The 18,930-nt window shown below is 42.6% G+C and overlaps 1 protein-coding gene across 2 annotated transcripts in view; it reads right to left on the reverse strand.

Annotated features, from left to right (window-relative positions):
* Positions 1-3,962: 3,962 nt before the first annotated feature.
* The window catches only part of LOC106601484 (forkhead box protein K2), a 32,670-nt gene continuing 17,702 nt past the window's right edge, over positions 3,963-18,930 (reverse strand). For both annotated transcript variants that reach the window (XM_014193707.2, XM_014193708.2), the window contains exons 4-9: positions 12,652-12,798; positions 9,633-9,826; positions 6,974-7,170; positions 6,577-6,858; positions 6,134-6,331; positions 3,963-5,819 (exon numbers count right to left, since the gene is read on the reverse strand). In XM_014193707.2, coding sequence (XP_014049182.1) covers positions 5,608-5,819; positions 6,134-6,331; positions 6,577-6,858; positions 6,974-7,170; positions 9,633-9,826; positions 12,652-12,798 — 1,230 coding nt within the window. In that variant the 3' untranslated portion in view covers positions 3,963-5,607. The remainder of the gene's footprint in view (positions 5,820-6,133; positions 6,332-6,576; positions 6,859-6,973; positions 7,171-9,632; positions 9,827-12,651; positions 12,799-18,930) is intronic.

Here is an 18,930-nt window from a genome sequence, read left to right on the forward strand (position 1 = left end):
ATTGGATTTCAGTTGAATTACTGGGGCAGCTCTATGTCAAAGACATTCATAACTGCACTCTACCTTTTGGTCTGCATATTTGTGAATTCTCTCTTTCCTTAGGAGGCAGAACCAGAGGATGTGATCTCTGGTCTGGTGCTCATTAAACAACCTAGCAAAACTAGGACAGGCCTATGGTATAACATTTGTTCCGACATCATAAAATGACCAAGTAACTTTGTGTCAATCCTTTCTTGAATACAGATATTACTCTTCTTAAAAAATATATATATATTATGGAGTTATCAAAATGTTAGTTTATTGGTTTATTCAGATCCCAATTATCTTTTGCCAAAGCAGCAGCTATTCTTCCTGGAGTCCACATCTAGTTACTTAGAGCTGAAGTGTATCTGACTTTCAGAGCTAAATTCATTAGTAAAATGGGTTTCAACCTTAAATAAGTTCAGTAGTGTTAGCCTGAGTGTCAGTCAGTTTGTGCTCTTACCAACTACATTGCTGACATTGTAAAGCCAAAGTTTGGCATGACAATTATTGACGGGTTGGCATGATAGCACAAAAAGACTGGCACTCAGGCTGTGGTAGTGTAATGTAAACAGTAACAGTCTTCTAGAATCCCTGTGGTGTTCTATGTGGAATCATCCATAGATTCATCTCCATTTGTCTCTGTTTTATCATGCAAATCAGTCTTATCATGAGGTCACTAATAAGTAACATTTTTACATTGTACCTGTGCTGGGGTGGGGTGTTGCAGGCAGAGGGGTGCGCTAGACCAAAATCAGGCACAAACAGGGAACATCTCATCTCAAGTCATGACGTCCGATCTGTGGGAATGCCACTTACAGGGCATTCAGAAAGTATTCAGACCCCTTGACTTTTTCCACATTTTGTTACGTTACATCCTTATTCTAAAATTGATTAAATAGTTATTTTCCCTTGTCAATCTACACACAATACCCATAGTGACAAAGCAAAAACAGATGACATTTTTGCAAATCTATAACCAATAAAAAAAACTGAAATATCACATTTGCATAAGTATTCCGACTCTTTACTCAGTACATTGTTAAAGCACCTTTGGCAGCGATTACAGCCTTGAGTCTTCTTGGGTATGATCCTACAAACTTCGCACATCTGTATTTGGGGAGTTTCTCCCATTCTTCTCTACAGATCCTCTCAAGCTTTGTCAGGTTGGATAGGGAGTGTTGCTGCACAGCTATTTTCAGGTCTCTCCAGAGATGTTAGATCGGGTTCAAGTCCAGGCTCTGGCTGGGCCACTCAAGGATATTCAGGGACTTGTCCCAAAGCCATTCCTGCGTTGTCCTGGTGAACCTTTGCCCCAGTCAGAGGTCCTGAACGCTCTGGAGCAGGTTTTCATCAAGAATCTCCCTAGACTTTGCTCCTTTCATCTTTCTCTCGATCTTGACAAGTCTCCCAGTCCCTGCCGCTGAAAAACATCCCCACAGCATGATGCTGCCACCACCATGATTCACCGTAGGGATGGTGCCAGGTTTCCTCCAGACGTGACACTTGGCATTCAGGCCAAAGAGTTCAATCTTGGTTTCATCAGACCAGATCATCTTGTTTCTCATCGAGAGTCCTTTAGGTTCTTTTGGCAAACTCTACGTCGGCTGTCATGTCCCATCTGGAAGGTTCTCCCATCGCCAAAGAGGAACTCTGGAGCTCTGTCAGTGACCATCGGGTGACCAAGGCCCTTCTCCCCTGATTGCTCAGTTTAACCAGGCGGCCTGCTCTAGGAAGCGTGTTGGTGGTTCAAAACTTCTTCCATTTAAGAATGATGAAGGCCACTGTGTTCATGAACACCTTTAATGCTGCCGTCATTTTTTTGGTACCCTTCCCCAGATCTGTGGGCCGACACAATCCTGTCTCAGACCTCTACAGACAATTCCTTCAACCTCTTGGCTTGATTTTTGCTCTGACATGCACTGTCAACTGTGGGACCTTATATAAACAGGTGTGTGTCTTTCCAATTAATGTCCTATCAATTGAATTTACTGCAGAGCAACTCCAGTCAAGTTGTAGAAACATCAAGAACTATCAACGGAAACAGTAGCCACCTGAGCTCAATTTCGATTGCTATGACGAAGGGCCTGAATACTTATGTAAATAAGATTTCTAAAAAACATTTTTTTGCTTTATCATGGGGTATTGTGTGTAGATTGATGAGGGGGAAAACATGATTTAATCCATTTTAGAATAAGGCTGTAACGTAACAAAATGTGGAAAAAGTCAAGAGGTCTGAATACGTTCCGAATGCACTCACTTTATGTATGTACATATATTCAGAAATTCTCTTATAAATTCACTAAAATGTCTAAAAACAAGGGGAAAAAAATCTAATTTAATCCATTTTGAATTGACTCACAAAATGTGGAATAAGTCAAGGGGCATGAATAGTTTGAAGGCACGGTATCTAGAACCTGCTTGATAACCTACATTTCCAACTTGTACTCCTGTTTGAGTTGGCTTTGCTGTTAGGATGAAAGACAAGCGTTGAGCTTTATTTAACATGCGTGTCATGACTGCATTAATCGTTGCTTGTGAAGTCATACAAATCTGACAGGAGCATTCTAGGGGCATATGGTCGGAAAGAAAGTAAAGCTAAACTGAAATCACACACACACACACACACACCTAATACCAAGCTAGAACTCAAACCCCAGCTATGACAATGCAACAATGTCATGCAAAATAGAGTATGACAGAGTAATACTAATGAGTGAAACATTTATCTTAGTCCAAGCATGCAAATGTTGCTTCTTTTAGATGTTTGTCACCAGGTCACAGGTGATGATGTACACTGAGTGTACATATCATTAGGAACATCTGCTCTTTCCATTACAGACTGACCAGGTGAATCCAGCTGAAAGCTACAATTCCTTAATTGATGTCACTTGTCATCTACTTCAAATCAGTGTAGATGAAGGGGAGGAGACAGGTTAAAGAATATTTTTTAAGCCTTGAGTCAATTGTGACAGATTATATGTGTGCCATTGAGGGTGAATGGGCAAGACAAAATAATTTGTGCCTTTGAACAGGTTATGGTAGTAAGTGCTAGGTGCACTGGTTTGTCAAGAACTGCAACGCTGCTGGGTTTTTCATGCTCAATTTCCCCATGTGTATCAAGAATAGTCCACCACCAAAAGGAGATCCAGCCAACTTGACACAACTGTGGGAAGCATTGGAGTCAACATGGGCCAAATCAAAATCGGTCACATACACATTTAGCAGATGTTATTGCGGGTGTAGCGAAATGCTTGTGGAATCCCTGTGGAACGCTTTCGACACCTTGTGGAGTCCATGCCCCGACGAATTGAGCCTGTTCTGAGGGCAAAGTGCTGGGTGGGGGGGATTCCGCAACTCAGTATTAGGAAGGTGATATGTTTTGTGCACAATGTATGTGATGTGAAGGCAGGTTTGGCTTACCATGCCAATACCGCCCCTCTGTGGTCAATTGTCAAAATCCTAATTCCCACAATGATCAATACAATAAAAGGGGTTTAAAAGAAAGCATGTCTAATTTTGCAGATCTTGAATTTCCCCACGGAAGCTGTCAAAAGGCAACTACATAACGCTTCAATCACAAGTGAAAGTCTTGTGTGCTAAATGGCAAATCCTCAGCAAAAGAGGCTATGGTGCGTCATTCTCTAGTTGTATTGTGAGGGGGAACACCAGAAAGATTAACGGCTAAAAGGAACGGGTGGCCGTGGTCTGTTAGCAATCACCTGCTGGGTGTTGTTGAAAGGCAGCGATTCAACATGAATAATTGAAGAACAATAATCTGGTCAGAGGCAGTAGAATGGCCACGCACTGCTTCTAAGTACACTCTGCCATCAGCTGCTCTAGCGTGTTGTCTCTGAAACATCTGTGAATGAAAAGCGTACTGAGAGCAGAAGATCTGATCCCTGTTGTGGTGAAACCTTTGGACAAGTAAAATAGAGTGAAAGGTTTTAAATTAATTTATATAAAATAAAAAATAAAAAGCATTTATCCACTGAAGCGGAACAAATATCCATCACTTGTATCTTCTTAGTTTGGAACATATACAATCTGAAGACAGACTCGTCAGGTTGCCGGAACAGAGTAATCAAGCAAAGGGTCTGTCCACACAGCCAAGGATAACGAGAGAAAAAAAATAACATTTTACCAAGTGCCGATCTGGTCTGGTTTTAAGCAGCTCTTTTCTTCTGCTAAATGTACAGTTAAAGCTAGAATCCTTAGTTGCTACATCCATTTTCTGACTTAAATGAATTATACCCATCAATTCTTGAATAATAACTTAAACGCCTAATGAGCTTAGTTCAACTCTCGTACCCCATGAGAATCCAGAATATAAAAACTTGTTCTACGCCAATGTTTGTAAACAATGTAAATGTAAAGCACGGTAGTCTCAAAACATGGTTAAAACCACAATTTTTATATCATGGATAGTCAGTCCTTGCATCAATAGCCCCGTCTGTCATTTTGAGAGTGGTTACATTTCTCCAGGCCCATCCCTCAGCTTTTTACCAAACACAGAGGCGGAGTGACCACTTTGGTATTGTTTCAACTAAGGATTCAAGCATTAACGGCTCAGGTACTTTTCTGTAGTCTGTTACATGAAATCTCGATGAGGAGGCATCTGATCAACTACACATGGAATTAATATGCTTATATCTTACTGGTTATCTGTGCAAGTATGAAAATATGTAAGTGTAACAAAGCAAATTGATTTGGATGACAGAACGTGGATTTGACAGAGGGGGAAAAAAACACTCCATTGATAGAATTGTAAAAAAACACTACACTGAACAGAAAAAAAATCCACATACAAACTAACAGCGAGAATTTTGAAGTTCAGGTGGAGTGATTGAAATGTCATTGACCCCACTGCTGTATGCTTTCTTTAAATTATTGTTATTACTTTTTTTTACCTATATAAATGAAAATACATCCAAAACAGATCTTGAACAACAAAATACAGCATTTCTACTTACAGCTGCAATAAGGCTAGGTCAGTATATGAAAGGCTAGCTGCCAAAGGTCCAGGAATTGGCTCCGACTGTTTTGATCCCTTTTGCTGAATGCACTCATTGACATGTCATGTTTGCGTCAAATGCTTCTCATGCTGCTAGTTGGTCACTTCGTCCAGTCATCCCATGGGTCCGTTGAGTGGTGCCCTTGGCCCCCAATCTGCACTGAGGTAGTTGAGACAGAGGTGCCGTGCGACCGCCGGGCTAACGTGGGACTCAGTCAGACCGCTCGCTGCAGGTGGTCAAAGTTCAGCTCGTCATGTTAAAGGTTAATTGTTGTTAAGGCTTCCTGTGGTCTTGGAGTAGTCGTCATCCTCCTCCGTGGCGATGTCTCACAGGGGGACCTTCAAATTAGAGTTCTTCTTCGTCCTAGTTGTTCTTTTTTCAAATCTCAACAATGTTTTCAGTCTTTTTTTTTTTTAAAGGGGTGGTCATATTTTCCAATCCTCTACAATGGTTAAACCCAAATGAAAATCTTCTCCTTTTGGCACCTTGGGAGTCAATGGAAGAAGGGGGAAATAAATGGTAGGAAAGGAGAAAAACAAAAACAAGATGGTGGTGGTGTTGTTGTAGAAGACTAGTTGTGGTGGCTGGCTTGGTCATTGGCTGCCGACGAGTCCGTGTCTGCTGCGCGGGTTGCGGTGGCGCTGTCCCCTTCCTCTGTTTTGATGCGCTTAGCGTTGGGCTGATTGCTGGCCGCCTGGGCTCCGTTCTGTCGTTTGGTCGGGAGGGAGGCTGAAGCTGAGGCGTGAGTGGCCAGCAAGTGGAGAGGACTCGCAACAGCTGTGGCTGAACATAGGGAGGAAGATGAGGGAAAAAAATAGAAATATTTCAGTGCCAGAATTGATAGAATCTGCTAAGTAATTTAATGTCTTAGAACATATGCCAATAGAAAGTGTACTTTTCCAAACAGTGTAGGAAACTCCAGCCAAACAGGGATTCGTATGGCCCTTCGAGATACCCAAACACACTGCAAAGCAGCACTGACAAGTATGCTGCATGAATTCTAGTTAATTAAACAAACAGGCACTACTCACAACAGTGGTAGACTACAGATGCGGATAAAGCGCTTTGACAGGATCCATTCTAAGTCAGTGTCTCACCTGCAGCGGCTTGCATTGGCATCAGGTGGGTGCCGTTCTGTGTGATGGTCTTTATGGGGAGCTGGTGCTGGCCCAAGGGCGGCTGCTGCTGCACTAAGGTCAGCGGCTGTAAGGGCGTGGCCGACTGGGTCGTCTGGATGATGCGACTGCCACCGCCTATAGAGGCGTGGGTGATGGTTGGAACAGATTCTACTTTTACTAGAGACAAACATAGGAAAAAAAGAGGAATGCCAATGACCTCTAATAACTAACAGGCTCTACAATAACTGATCAACATGATACATTTCACATTTACTAAGACAACACACACACACACAGGTGCCTTGGTCAAGGGTAAAACAGACCTACGTAAACCTGGCTGAAACCACTACTACCTTGAGTCAACACAATCTGTCCATCCACACACACACACACACACACACCATCCTCCTTCCTTCCTTCACCTTTGGCCTCAGAGTAGTCTCCGTTCTCCTGGGGCTCAGTCTGGAGGGTGACCATGGCGGAGGTGGCCACTGTGTAGGTGTTGGCGGTGCTGAGCCCGGCCACGCTGGTGACAGACATGGCAGGGATCTGGTGGACGACGTGCACTGTCTGCATGACGGGCTGCTGGTTCTGGTTGGTGCTGGTAGTCACAGGCGTGGCCACGGCATAGGTCACCGGCTTTATGGTCTGAGGTAACTGACGCTGAACCGTGATGAGCACCGGCTGGCTGTTGAGAGGGGAGCCTGGACAAACAATAGCTTTCTTTAACGGAGGATCCACATGTGACGACTGCACATTTGTACATAGGATTGGAGAAGACTCCAACAATGTGATTGGACAAAAATGGGCATCTCTCACCTGGTGTACTCTGTGCAAAGCGGGCCTCCTGGATGACAGCTAGTTTGGGCTGGACTGCCGTGGCAGGGGGAGGGGCCGGAGCGGGCTCTGGTTCCATGGGGACAGGGGAACCCTCTCGGGATAGGCTGTCAGGGGTCTGCACCCCACTCGAGTGGGCCGAGAGCACCCCAGAGTGATTAGGGGAGACTGGGGCACTCCTGTGAAAGGGAAAAGCAGATAGGGCTCTGAGCATTTTTAAAGCCAAGATTAACATATGCATTGAAATTTACCACCATAGGTCACACTCCACCATAGGGAATATATTATAGTGACCACATATGGCCACAAGGCAATGGCAAAAACATACCAATCTAACAGTAAAGAAGGGGTGTCCAACCTTTTCTAGCATGAGAGCTACTTTAAATTATGAAACATATTGCAAAATACAATTTTTTCCCCTAGCTTCAAATACACAGTATTTTCCCAAATTCAGTTCTGATTTTCACTCAAAATTACAATTATTCTTAGAGAAACAATGAAATATGATGTTGAGTCCACGCCAATGTTTAAAATCACATTTGATGACCATTTTTTGGGGGCTGGAAAAAAAAAGTTGATTTGCATGTAATACCACTTTAATTGAGAATTTTGTGAGAGAGGACTGTGCTGGTCTAACAATGTTTTTGTTGCTGCATGTCATGACAGAGTTTGCTAAACAAAGCCCACCCGATTGATCAAATAATCATGATAGAATTCTGCCAGGTAAGCCTACTTTGCCGTTAACATTTAATTGAGATGGTTTTGGGGAAAGTCTTTTTGTCTCAGAGTTGGGCGGTATCCATACTTTCATATTGTCATACCGTCCTGATCGCATCCCGAGATACGGTATTACCGGCTTAGTACACAAGGCCGCACCAAAACAAATAAACAACCATTGGTCGTCTATTAAGAGAATGCTAACAAAATTTGCACAAGTAATAGAACATTTCCATGGAGGACGCCAACTAAATATGCTAAAGAGCGCAAACGAAAATAAACGAATTGCAAAGACATACATGTATAACTTTATCAGCCGGATTGCCTAGATAGGAGCTACTGAACGTCATTTTTGGTGAGTTTGGACATTTATAAGCAAATGAACAAAGTTTTGATACATGCTTGTCTGAAGGACGAACAGTACTGGCTCTGCTGCAGCATGTGTACACGCTGTGTCTGTGTGGAGTCTGGAGTCACTAGGGCAACGGGCCTGGGGAGGAGAAGAACGGCCGAGAACGGAGAGGAGAAAAAGCACAAGGAAATCAAGATAGTGGCAGCTGTACAAATAACTAATCTAAAGGGCTTTGAGTTCTCAAACACAGGAGAAAGCTAACACTATATGATGCCTTGTCACCTTATTAATTCAGCCACATACTCAGATAACTAGCAAGTTAAACATAGGGGGTCGCTTTAACGCAGAAGTCTGCTTTTTTCACACAGGAAAAAAAATAGTGTTATCTTGCTGCGTTTTGTTAAGGCAGATGTAAAATGCTTCTTATTGTAATTTCTGTTCGGCATCAGACACATTTTGTGCTTCAGTTGCATTTCTCCACTCAGAAAGTCTATGCGTTCTCATCCATCAGCAGACATCACTGAATGATGTTTAGCTACTTTTCTCCAGTACTGTGTAGCCAGACTCCTTTTCTCCAGTAAAATGCAAGATTAACTTTAAGCAAAACATTAGGAAATGTAGCTTTTTTTTTTATTGCAAAAAAGACCTTGCTTTTTCATTGTAAGCCCATTTACTTGCCAAATGGCGTTGCACTTCGGTTGTCATCTGATGAAAATGAAGCTATTTTCTGCCGAATGTGTTGCAATGTGTTTTCTGTGAAGGAAAAGTATAGTTGCACGTCCCTGATCACTCTATTGAAGCAAAAAAAACACTTGACTGTCAATATACAGCTGGAACCAACTGCTCACGCTTTCTCCCATTGTGTTATTTACAAACACATGTATTTATTTTTTATTTCATTTAACTAGTTAAGAACAAATTCTTATTTACAATGATGGCTTAGTGCCTTGTTCAGGAGCAGAATGACAGATGTTTACCTTGGCAGCTCAGGGATTCGATCTAGCAACCTTTCGGTTACTGGCCCAACGCTCTAACCACTAGGCTACCTGCCGCCCCACATGACTGGTTCAACTGTTCTGGGAACTATGGTAAGCTTCATAATGTAAAATAATGTGACAGGTGAAATTAAGAACGTGATATGCTTCATCTCCTAACATATTACACAAGCTGACTGCAGGTATTTACTTAAAAAGTGACAAAATATTGAAAAAACGTAATAGTTTCAATGGTATTGAAAAATCATGCCGTGGCTGTTTCCAAATACCCCGGTATACGGTATGCTGCCCAAGCCTACAGTCTACCCAGAAGACAGTTATCATTATCTCTTACTGGCTACACAAAGTAAATGGAAGTGAAATGCGTGCACTACACAGACATACAGGGGAACTATTGCTGGAAATTAATTGGCAGATAGTGTTACATTTGGCATTTTTAGGCCAACTGGTGCTAACTAGGGATGGGATAATGTCAATGTGGATAGATGGGCTGCGAGCGACCGGATGGAGACCCCTGCAGTAAAGCATGCAGCGAGCTCATCATGTGACTGAAACCTGAGAGTGAGTAGGTCCATACCTGGAGGAGAGGGGTCCGAGGGGGGTCCTGAAGCAGGGCACACCCCGCGGCCTTCGTTTCCTGAAGGCCTGCTCCATGAGCTTGCCCTCTGAGGACGGGTCTATCCTCCAGAACGAGCCCTTGCCCGGTTCCTCCTGCGATCTGGCTACTTTAATAAAGTAGCGGTTCAGTGACAGATTGTGACGGATCGAGTTCTACAACAGAATACGCCGTCGTGTTAGTACGAACACACTGCAGCCAAGGCTGTTATTCACGTCACAGTTCATCAATGGCACATGCTCAAAAACAACATGGAAACAGATGGGATAAGCCATGTACCGCCCTTCAGTTTGAAGCCAAAGTGAATGTGTACTTTTACAAGGTTGCATATTAGTCAAAGCACAGCTTAATATACAGTGCCTTCAGAAAGTATTAATACCCCTTTACTTATTCCACATTTTGTTGTTACAGCTTGAATTCAAAATGTATTTAAAAAGTCTCGCTCACCTACACACAATAAATCTGTTTTTAGATATCTTTGCTAACTGATTGAAAATTAAAAAGTAAATCTCATTTACAAAATGATTCGCAACCGAGTCAATACTTTGTAGAAACCCCTTTGGCAGCAATTAGGGCTGTGAGTCTTTCTGTGTACATCTCTAAGAGCTTTCCACACCTGGATTGTGCAACATTTTCCCATTATTCTTTTCAAAATTCTTCAAGCTCTGTCAAAAGTTGGTTGTTGATCATTGCTAAACAACCATTTTCAGGTCTTGCCATAGCTTTTCAAGCAGATTTTAGTCAAAACTGTAACTCCGCTACATTCACAGACTTCTTGGTAAGCAACTTCAGTGAAGATTTGGCCTTGTGTTTTAGATTACTACCCTGCTGAAAGGTAAATTCATCTCCCAGTGTCAGAGAGAAACAGGTTTTCATCTAGGACCCTTGACCTTAAAACCAGTTCTACTACATTTTTTTTCCATTGTTCCCCTCTAATCAGGGACTGATTTAGACCTGGGACACCAGGTGTGTGCAATTAATTATCAGGTAAAACTGTAAACCAGCAGGCTCTGGACCGCATACGGTTAAGAGTACCCCTGCTCTAAGATTATGCCTGTGTTTAGCGCCATTCCATTTATTACCCAGTTCTTAACCTGTTTAGGATAGGGGGCAGTATTGACACGGCTGGATAAAAAACGTACCCGATTTAATCTGGTTACCACTCCTACCCAGTAACTAGAATATGCATATACTTATTACATATGGATAGAAAACACCCTAAAGTTTCTAAAACGGTTTGAATGGTGTCTGAGTATAACAGAACTCATTTGGCAGGCAAAAACCTGACAAGGTTTCAGGCAGGAAGTGGCCTGTCTGACAAGGTGTCGTTCTTCTCGTCTCTGTTTATTGAAGAGTGAGGATCTTAGCTGTCCCGTGACACTTCCTACGGCTGCCATAGGGTCTCAGAAGGCGGCAAAAAGCTGAATCGTGGCTTTGCAGGCTCTGGCTGAAACAAAGTAGCGCGTTTGGGTAGTGGCTGGTTACAGTACTGTGAGACTCAGGCGCGTGCCCGCGTCGACCGAAAGCTTTGTTTACTTTCCTCAGTTTAGCTAAATGGACATTCCCGGTCGGAATATTATCGCTTTTTTACGAGAAAAATGGCATAAAAATGGATTTTAAACAGCGGTTGACATGCCTCGAAGTACGGTAATGGAATATTTAGATTTTTTTTGGCACGAATTGCGCCATGCGCGCGACCCTGATTTACCATTTCAGATAGTGTCTGAGACGCACGAACAAAACGCCGCTATTCGGATATAACGATGGATTATTTTGGACCAAACCAACATTTGTTATTGAAGTAGCAGTCCTGGGAGTGCGTTCTGACGAAGACAACAAAAGGTAATCAAACTTTTATAATAGTAAATATGATTATGGTGAGTGCTAAACTTGCCGGGTGTCTAAATAGCTAGCCCGTGATGCCTGGGCTATGTACTTAGAATATTGCAAAATGTGCTTTCACCAAAAAGCTATTTTAAAATCGGACATATCGAGTGCATAGAGGAGGTCTGTATCTATAATTCTTAAAATAATTGTTATGCTTTTTGTGAACGTTTATCGTGAGTAATTTAGTGAAATGTTATGCGAATTCCTCCGGAAGTTTGCGGGGGGTATGCTAGTTCTGAACGTCACATGCTAATGTAAAAAGCTGGTTTTTGATATAAATATGAACTTGATTGAACAAAACATGCATGTATTGTATAACATGTCCTAGGGTTGTCATCTGATGAAGATCATCAAAGGTTAGTACTGCATTTAGCTGTCTTCTGGGTTTATGTGACATTATATGCTAGCTTGAAAAATGGGTGTCTGATTATTTCTGGCTTGGTACTCTGCTGACATAATCTAATGTTTTGCTTTCGTTGTAAAGCCTTTTTGAAATCGGACAGTGTGGTTAGATTAACGAGAGTCTTGTCTTTAAATAGCTGTAAAATAGTCATATGTTTGAGAAATTGAAGTAATAGGATTTTTAAGGTTTTGAAAATCGCGCCACAGGCTTCAAGTGGCTGTTACGTAGGTGGGACGAATTCGTCCCGCCTAGCCCATAGAGGTTAACAATTACAAGCATACCCATAACATGATGCAGCCACCACTATGCTTGAACATATGGAGAGCGGTTCTCAGTAACGTGTTGTATTGGATTTGCCCCAAACACTTTGTATTCAGGACAAAAAGTGAATTGCTTTGCCAAGTATTACTTTAGTGCCTAGTTGGGAACAGGATGCATGTTTTGGTATATTTTTATTCTGTACAGACTTCTTTTCCCTCTGTCAATTAAGTAAGAATTGTGGAGTAACTACAATGTTGATCCATGCTGAAACAAGAAAATGTGGAAAAAGTCAAGGGGCTATGCTCTGTGGTTTTTGAGATATAACCATGTGGTGGAATCCTAATGCTATTCAAAACAGGTTCAGATCTTTCCCCTCACATGCACCATTTTTCACTGAAATTATTTGTATTGAAAGATGCCATTTCTCACCTGCCAGCCTTTGTCTGCAGTCCTGTAGTAGGGGTAGTTTTTGGTGATGTGAGTGTATATTCCGTTTAGTGTGAGCTGCTTGTCCTGTGCCATTGTAATGGCTTGGACTATCAGTTGTGCATATGAGTATGGCGGTTTGGAATCATCCTAAAGGGAAGAGGAAGGAAGAAAGGGTGTCATTTACTAGGTAGCATAGCACATTTTGTGAGCAATGGCACTGGAGGGAATAGCAGCCGTTTTACGGGCTCCTGGCCAATTGAACTATTTTGTGTATTTTTGGGTGTTGATCTTAACTTTTTTTGTACATAATGTTCACGCCATCGTTTCCTATGACCGAAAAGAGCTTCTGGAAACCAGAAAAGCCACCACCAACCTCGATTTGGATGAGGACTAACTTCAATGAGTCGGAGGACATATTGATTATCCCAGACCAGGCCCAAATCCCTGAAACTGAGAAGTAGGCGGCGCTATTGGCTAACGTGCAATCACTGGACGAGCTCTGTTTGAGAGTATCCCATCAACGTGATCTGAAGAACTGTAATATCCTATGCATCTCTGAGTTGTGGTGGAACAAGGAAAATATTAATCTAGCTGGTTTTTCTATACATCGGCATTACAGAACGGCAGCATCGGGGAAGCGCGTCTCTTCGAGGTTCTGCTCACATTAGAATACCTTATGATAAGCTGTAGACCAGCGGTCCCCAACCTTTTTTGGACCACGGACCGGTTTAATGTCAGACAATATTTTCACGGACCGGCCTTCAAGGTGTGGCGGATAAATACAAAGTAAAATGATACGACCAGCATAAAAAAAATGGTGGTATTTTTGAAATGTAATAAACGTGAATGCACTGTGTACTCGTATGCAACTTTATTAGCAGCGTCCTCGTAATGTCGCACCAACAACATAACATGAGTAACATCCTCTCTGCCCCCTAACACTCTCTGGTCGCTATGGTAACGTTTAAACATGCCTTAAAAATAAGAATCACTTTATATTTGTATTGTATGAAAAATACAACTCACCATAACGCTAAATCAGTGGGAGCCCTGAGCTTGTTTCTCTGCAACGAGACGGTCCCATCTAGGGGTAATGGGAGACAATGACACCCGAAGTGTGTTGCTTATGTCCAGTCTACTCCATCATTTTGGTTGCCGTCACTGCAAAAAATCCCGCTTCACACAAATAGGATGTCGGAAATGGCAACAGGGTTTTCAGTGCTGTTGTGGCGATCTCAGGGTATTCTTCCGTGACTTTAATACAGAACACCGGCAGAGTTGTCTCGAACATACTTTTAATAGGCCGCCGTCATTTGCGATCTCAGAAAAAAAAAATGTATGAAATGTATGCATTCACTACTGTAAGTCGCTCTGGATAAGAGCGTCTGCTAAATGACTAAAATGTAAATCTCCAGCAGTTGATCTTCTTCTTGCATAGACATGCTGGATTCACCTGGTTTGTTGACAAATGGGTCGCGGATCCATTCCTTGGCAGTTCGTGGGTCTTTTGTGGTTGGGAAGTATCGCTCAAACTCTTTTAAAAGCAAAGACAGGTGATCGTGCACCAGCTGGGACAATGAAGGCTCGGGCTCAGTCTCTTCCAGAATCCCCGCGAATGTTTGAAACATGTCAAATATACCTCGGTTCACGCGCCGTCCCCACAAATCCAGTTTGGCTTTAAAATGCAGCTACTTTATCTGCCAACTTGAAGACAGTTGTTATTTTCCCCTGAAGTGACCGATTGAGTTCATTGTGCAGGTTGAATATGTCGCACAAGTAAGCGAGTTTTGCGACCCATTCCTCGTCACTGAAATGTGCTGCCAGCGGTGACTTTTTTTTCCTGAGAGAAATCTGCAGCGGCTCTCATAATTCAAACACTCTGGCCAGCGATCTCCCTCGTGATAAACATCTTATTGCTGTGTATAAGAGAAGGTGTCAGTGCTCCGCGTTCATCTCCTCACAAAGCTGCTCGAACAGGCGCGAGTTAAGGGCGTGTGCTTTGATGTGGTTAATAACTTTAACTACATCATTCAATACGCTGTTAAATTCCGGTGGTATTTTTCGGCTAGCTAGCATTTCCCTGTGAATGACACAATGCGTAGACTCACATTCAGGTGCAACCTCCTTAATCTGAGTAGTTAAACCAGACAGCCGTCCGGTCATGGCAGCAGCTCCATCTGTGCATATGCCGACACAAAAGGACCATTTCAGTTTTCCTGATATATAATCATCCAGCGACTTGAATAGTTCTGCGGCTGTGGTTTTGGTTGGCAACGATAGTGCACATAACATATCCTCCTGCACATCCTCCTGACAAAGATATCGCACATAAACAAGTAGTATTGCCTTGTTGTCAATATCTGTAGACTCGTCAACCTGGAGTACGTACCACGGTGATGTATTAATCCTCTCCAACAATTGTGTCTCAATGTCCTCTGCTATTTCCTCAATGCGCCGAGTGATGGTGGTAGCCGAGAGGGGCACCTGTGCCATCTTTTTAACCGCAGCCTCTCCTAGAAGTTCACGGCAAATGTCTTTAGTGGCGGGCAGGATCAATTCTTCACCAATGGTGAATGGCTTCTTAGGCTTAGCAATACGATTAGCCACCAAGTATGATGCTCTCAGTGCACTCGCATTTGTTGATGTGGTGGCCCTCAGTAATTGCTTCTGTCCTCCTTGTTCATGCTTTTTTCTTTCAAAATACTCCGAAGGCTTGTCTTTTAATGCAGGGTGCTTGGTCTCCAAGTGGCGAAGCAGTTTTGAAGGCTTCATTGCCTCATTAGAGTGCCGGTCGCCGCATATTATGCAGAGCGGGCTTGGTGCGCGGGAATCACCTGTCGCGATAAATCCATATTTTAAGTAGGACTCCTGGTATTGTCTGTTAAATGCAGCTCTTTTTCTCGGAAGTCGTAGGCTCTTCTGTCTCCTCACTGGGCCTTTTCCACTTCGCAAAGAAACTTTCCAAAGACGTTTGTTTTTTACTCATTTTGCTAGCTTGTGGGTTTAATTTTAGTGGCAACGTATCACGTGACCGAGACAAGCTTCAAGAGTGAGTCATAGACGGATGTAACAGAGGGAATCCGGTCATTTTTCAAAATAAAACATCGTTCAGACTCAGATAATAAATAAAACGGAAATAATGTAAGTTATTTATTCTTTCTCTGCGGCCCGGTACCAAATGACCCACGGACCGGTACCCGGTACCGGTACCCGTCCGCGGCCCAGGGGTTGGGGACTGCTGCTGTAGACCATACTATTTACCAAGAGAGTTATCATATTTTTATACCACCATAAACCGATGCTGGCAATAAGACTGGACTCAATGAGCTGTATAAGACCATAAGCAAACAAGAAAATGCACACCCAAGGGTGGCATTCCTAGTGGCTTTGATTTTAATGCAGGAAACCGAAATCCGTTTTACCTCATTTGTACCAGCTGTGCAACTAGAGGCGAAAAAAAACCAACAACCTCTAAATCATCTTTACTCCAAAACACAGAAATGCATACACATCTCTCTCTCCATTTAGCAAATCTGACCATAACTCTATCCTCTTGATTCCTGCTTACAAGCAAAAACTCAAACGGGAAGTACCAGTGACTCACTCAATACGGAAGTGGTCCGGTGAAGCGGATGCTAAGCTACAGGACTGTTTTGCTAGCACAGATTGGAAGATGTTCCAGGATTCATCCGATGGCATCAGTCACTGGCTTCAATAAGTGCATCGACAACGATGTCCCCACAGTGACCGTACGTACATATCCCAACCAGAAGCCCTGGATTACAGGCAACATCAGCACTAAGCTAAAGGCTAGAGTTGCTGTTTCAGGGAGCGGGACACAAACCCAAATGCTTATAAGAAATTTCACTACACCCTCCGACGAACCATCAAGCAAGCAAAGCGTCAATACAGAACTAAGATAAAATCCTACTATACCAGCTCTGATGCATGTCAGATGTGGCAGGGTTTACAAACTATCCCAGATTATGAAGGGAAACCCAGCCATGAGCTGCCCAGTGATGAGCCAAATGCCTTCTATGCTCGCTTTGAGGCAAGATACACTGAACCATGCGTGAGAGCACCAGCTGTTCCAAATGACTGTGTGATCACACTCTCCATAGCCGATGTGAGTAAGACCTTTAAACATTCACAAGGCCAGACAGATTACCAGGACGCGTCCTCAGAGCATGAGCTGCCAAGCAGGAAAAGGTCTTCACTGATTTTCAACCTCTTCCTGGCCCAGTCTGTAATGCATACATGTTTCAAGCAGACCACAATTCTGCCCTACCAAGCAAAAATGCAGTAACTGCTCATTTGGTCAAAAATGAGTTAGTCATTTTTTGCTACATTAAATACATGCTTAATCATGTGGACAAGTATCCTGCCTCTATTGTATTGTGTTTTGGAGAAAATGGGGGTCATGTTAGCAGTAACTGCATAAAGTTACTGTGAAACCAAGGTAAATAAAAGCCATATTTCTCAGTTCCACACTATGAGCAGTTACTGCCCTTTTGCTTGGTAGGGAAGAATAGTCCCTGTGCCCAAGAATGCCAAGGTAACCTGTCTAAATGACGATCGTCCCGTAGCACTCACATCTGTAGCCATCAAATGCTTTGAAAGGCTGGTCATGACTCACATCAACACCATCATCTCAGACACCCTGGACCCGCTCCAATTCGCAGGACAAGGACCACAACCTTTCCCTCAAAGTCTGTAAGCCAAATGAGTTGTTCGTGGACTACAGGAAACGTAGGGGTGAGCATACCCCCATTCACATCGACAGGGCTGTAGTGGAGTGGATCGAGAGGTTCAAGTTCATCTATGTCCACATCACGAAGGATCTATCATGGTCCAAACACACCAACAGTTGAAGAGGGCACGACAACACCTCTTCCCCCACAGGAGGCTGAAAAGATTTCGCATGGGCCCTCAGATCCTCTAAAAGTTCTACAGCTGCACCATCGAGAGCATCTTGACTAACTTGGGGCCTCTATACCAGGCGGTGTCAGAGGAAGGCCCAAAACATTGTCAAAGACAGCCACCCACCCAAGCCAGACTGTTCTCTCTGCTACTGTACGACAAGCAGTACCAAGTCTGAAATCAACAGGACCCTGAACAGCTTCTACCCCCAAGACACCTAAACAAGACTGCTAAATAGCTAATCAAATGGGTAAATGCAGCTAAAATGGTAGCCATTTTTGCACAGTCACTAACTTTTTTGCTGCTACTGTCCATTATCTATCCTGTTGCCTAGTCACTTTACCCCTACCTGCATGTACATTACATTGCTACCTCAATTACCTCGTACCCTTGCACATCGACTCGTTACGGGTACTCCCTATATGTATAGCCATGCTATTTCTATTTGTTATTCACTGTGTATTTATTCTTCATGTCACCATCTCAATTTTGTACAATATTTTTCATCTCATCTTTAACTCTGCATTGTTGGACAATAATCCATAAGTAAGCATGTGACAAATTAAATTTGATGACAACAAATCATGGGTTTGTTTTGTCACATGCAACAGTTAAAATGCAAAAACAGACAGACACATGACTACCTTTCCTCTCCAATTAATTAAAGTGTGCACTTATTTAAAAAGGGCAATCTGCAGTTGCAGTACCCATTGATTCTTGAAGAATATAACTAGAAATGCCTCGAGCTTAGTTCAACTGTCACCCCATCCAGACTCCAAATAAACTTGTTTTACTCCAATGTTTGTAAACAAAGTAGTGTTGAGCAATTAACCAAAACATCAGATATGTTTTTTTTTTTTTTAAACCAATAGAGATAAAACAGATCAAGTCCAAACTGTGTGATATAGTAGAGTTGTAGTTTCCAACAAGCCAATATTCTACATAGATTAGCGCAGTAATTAACCAACATGACCATAAACAATTTCGCGCCTACTTATCCGGTCTGTGTGGGGCACACAGAGGGAGAGAAGAGACAGAAGACACGCGAGCGAGAGGGATAGGGAGCAGTTGCTTCGGGAGGTATCGCTACCTGAACATACATGATCTAAGTGATTGATAGTTGATATTCAGCAGTCATAAAAGTATGCATTATTTACTTAAGCAGCTCTATAGAGATGATGATGACTTGGAATTAAATAATAAAAAGTCAAATAAAACAAAATGTAATATATGTATATATATTAAAATATTTATAAAGTAAATAGTAATGTAAATAAATTATGGTTAATAAGCGCAGTAATGGGCAGTCACTACCATCATGGGACTTTTGTTAAACGTTTTATTCTGTGTTGTTACATC

The sequence above is a fragment of the Salmo salar genome, chromosome ssa03 (genome assembly GCF_905237065.1).
Source record: "Salmo salar chromosome ssa03, Ssal_v3.1, whole genome shotgun sequence".
Classification (NCBI taxonomy): Eukaryota; Metazoa; Chordata; class Actinopteri; order Salmoniformes; family Salmonidae; genus Salmo; species Salmo salar.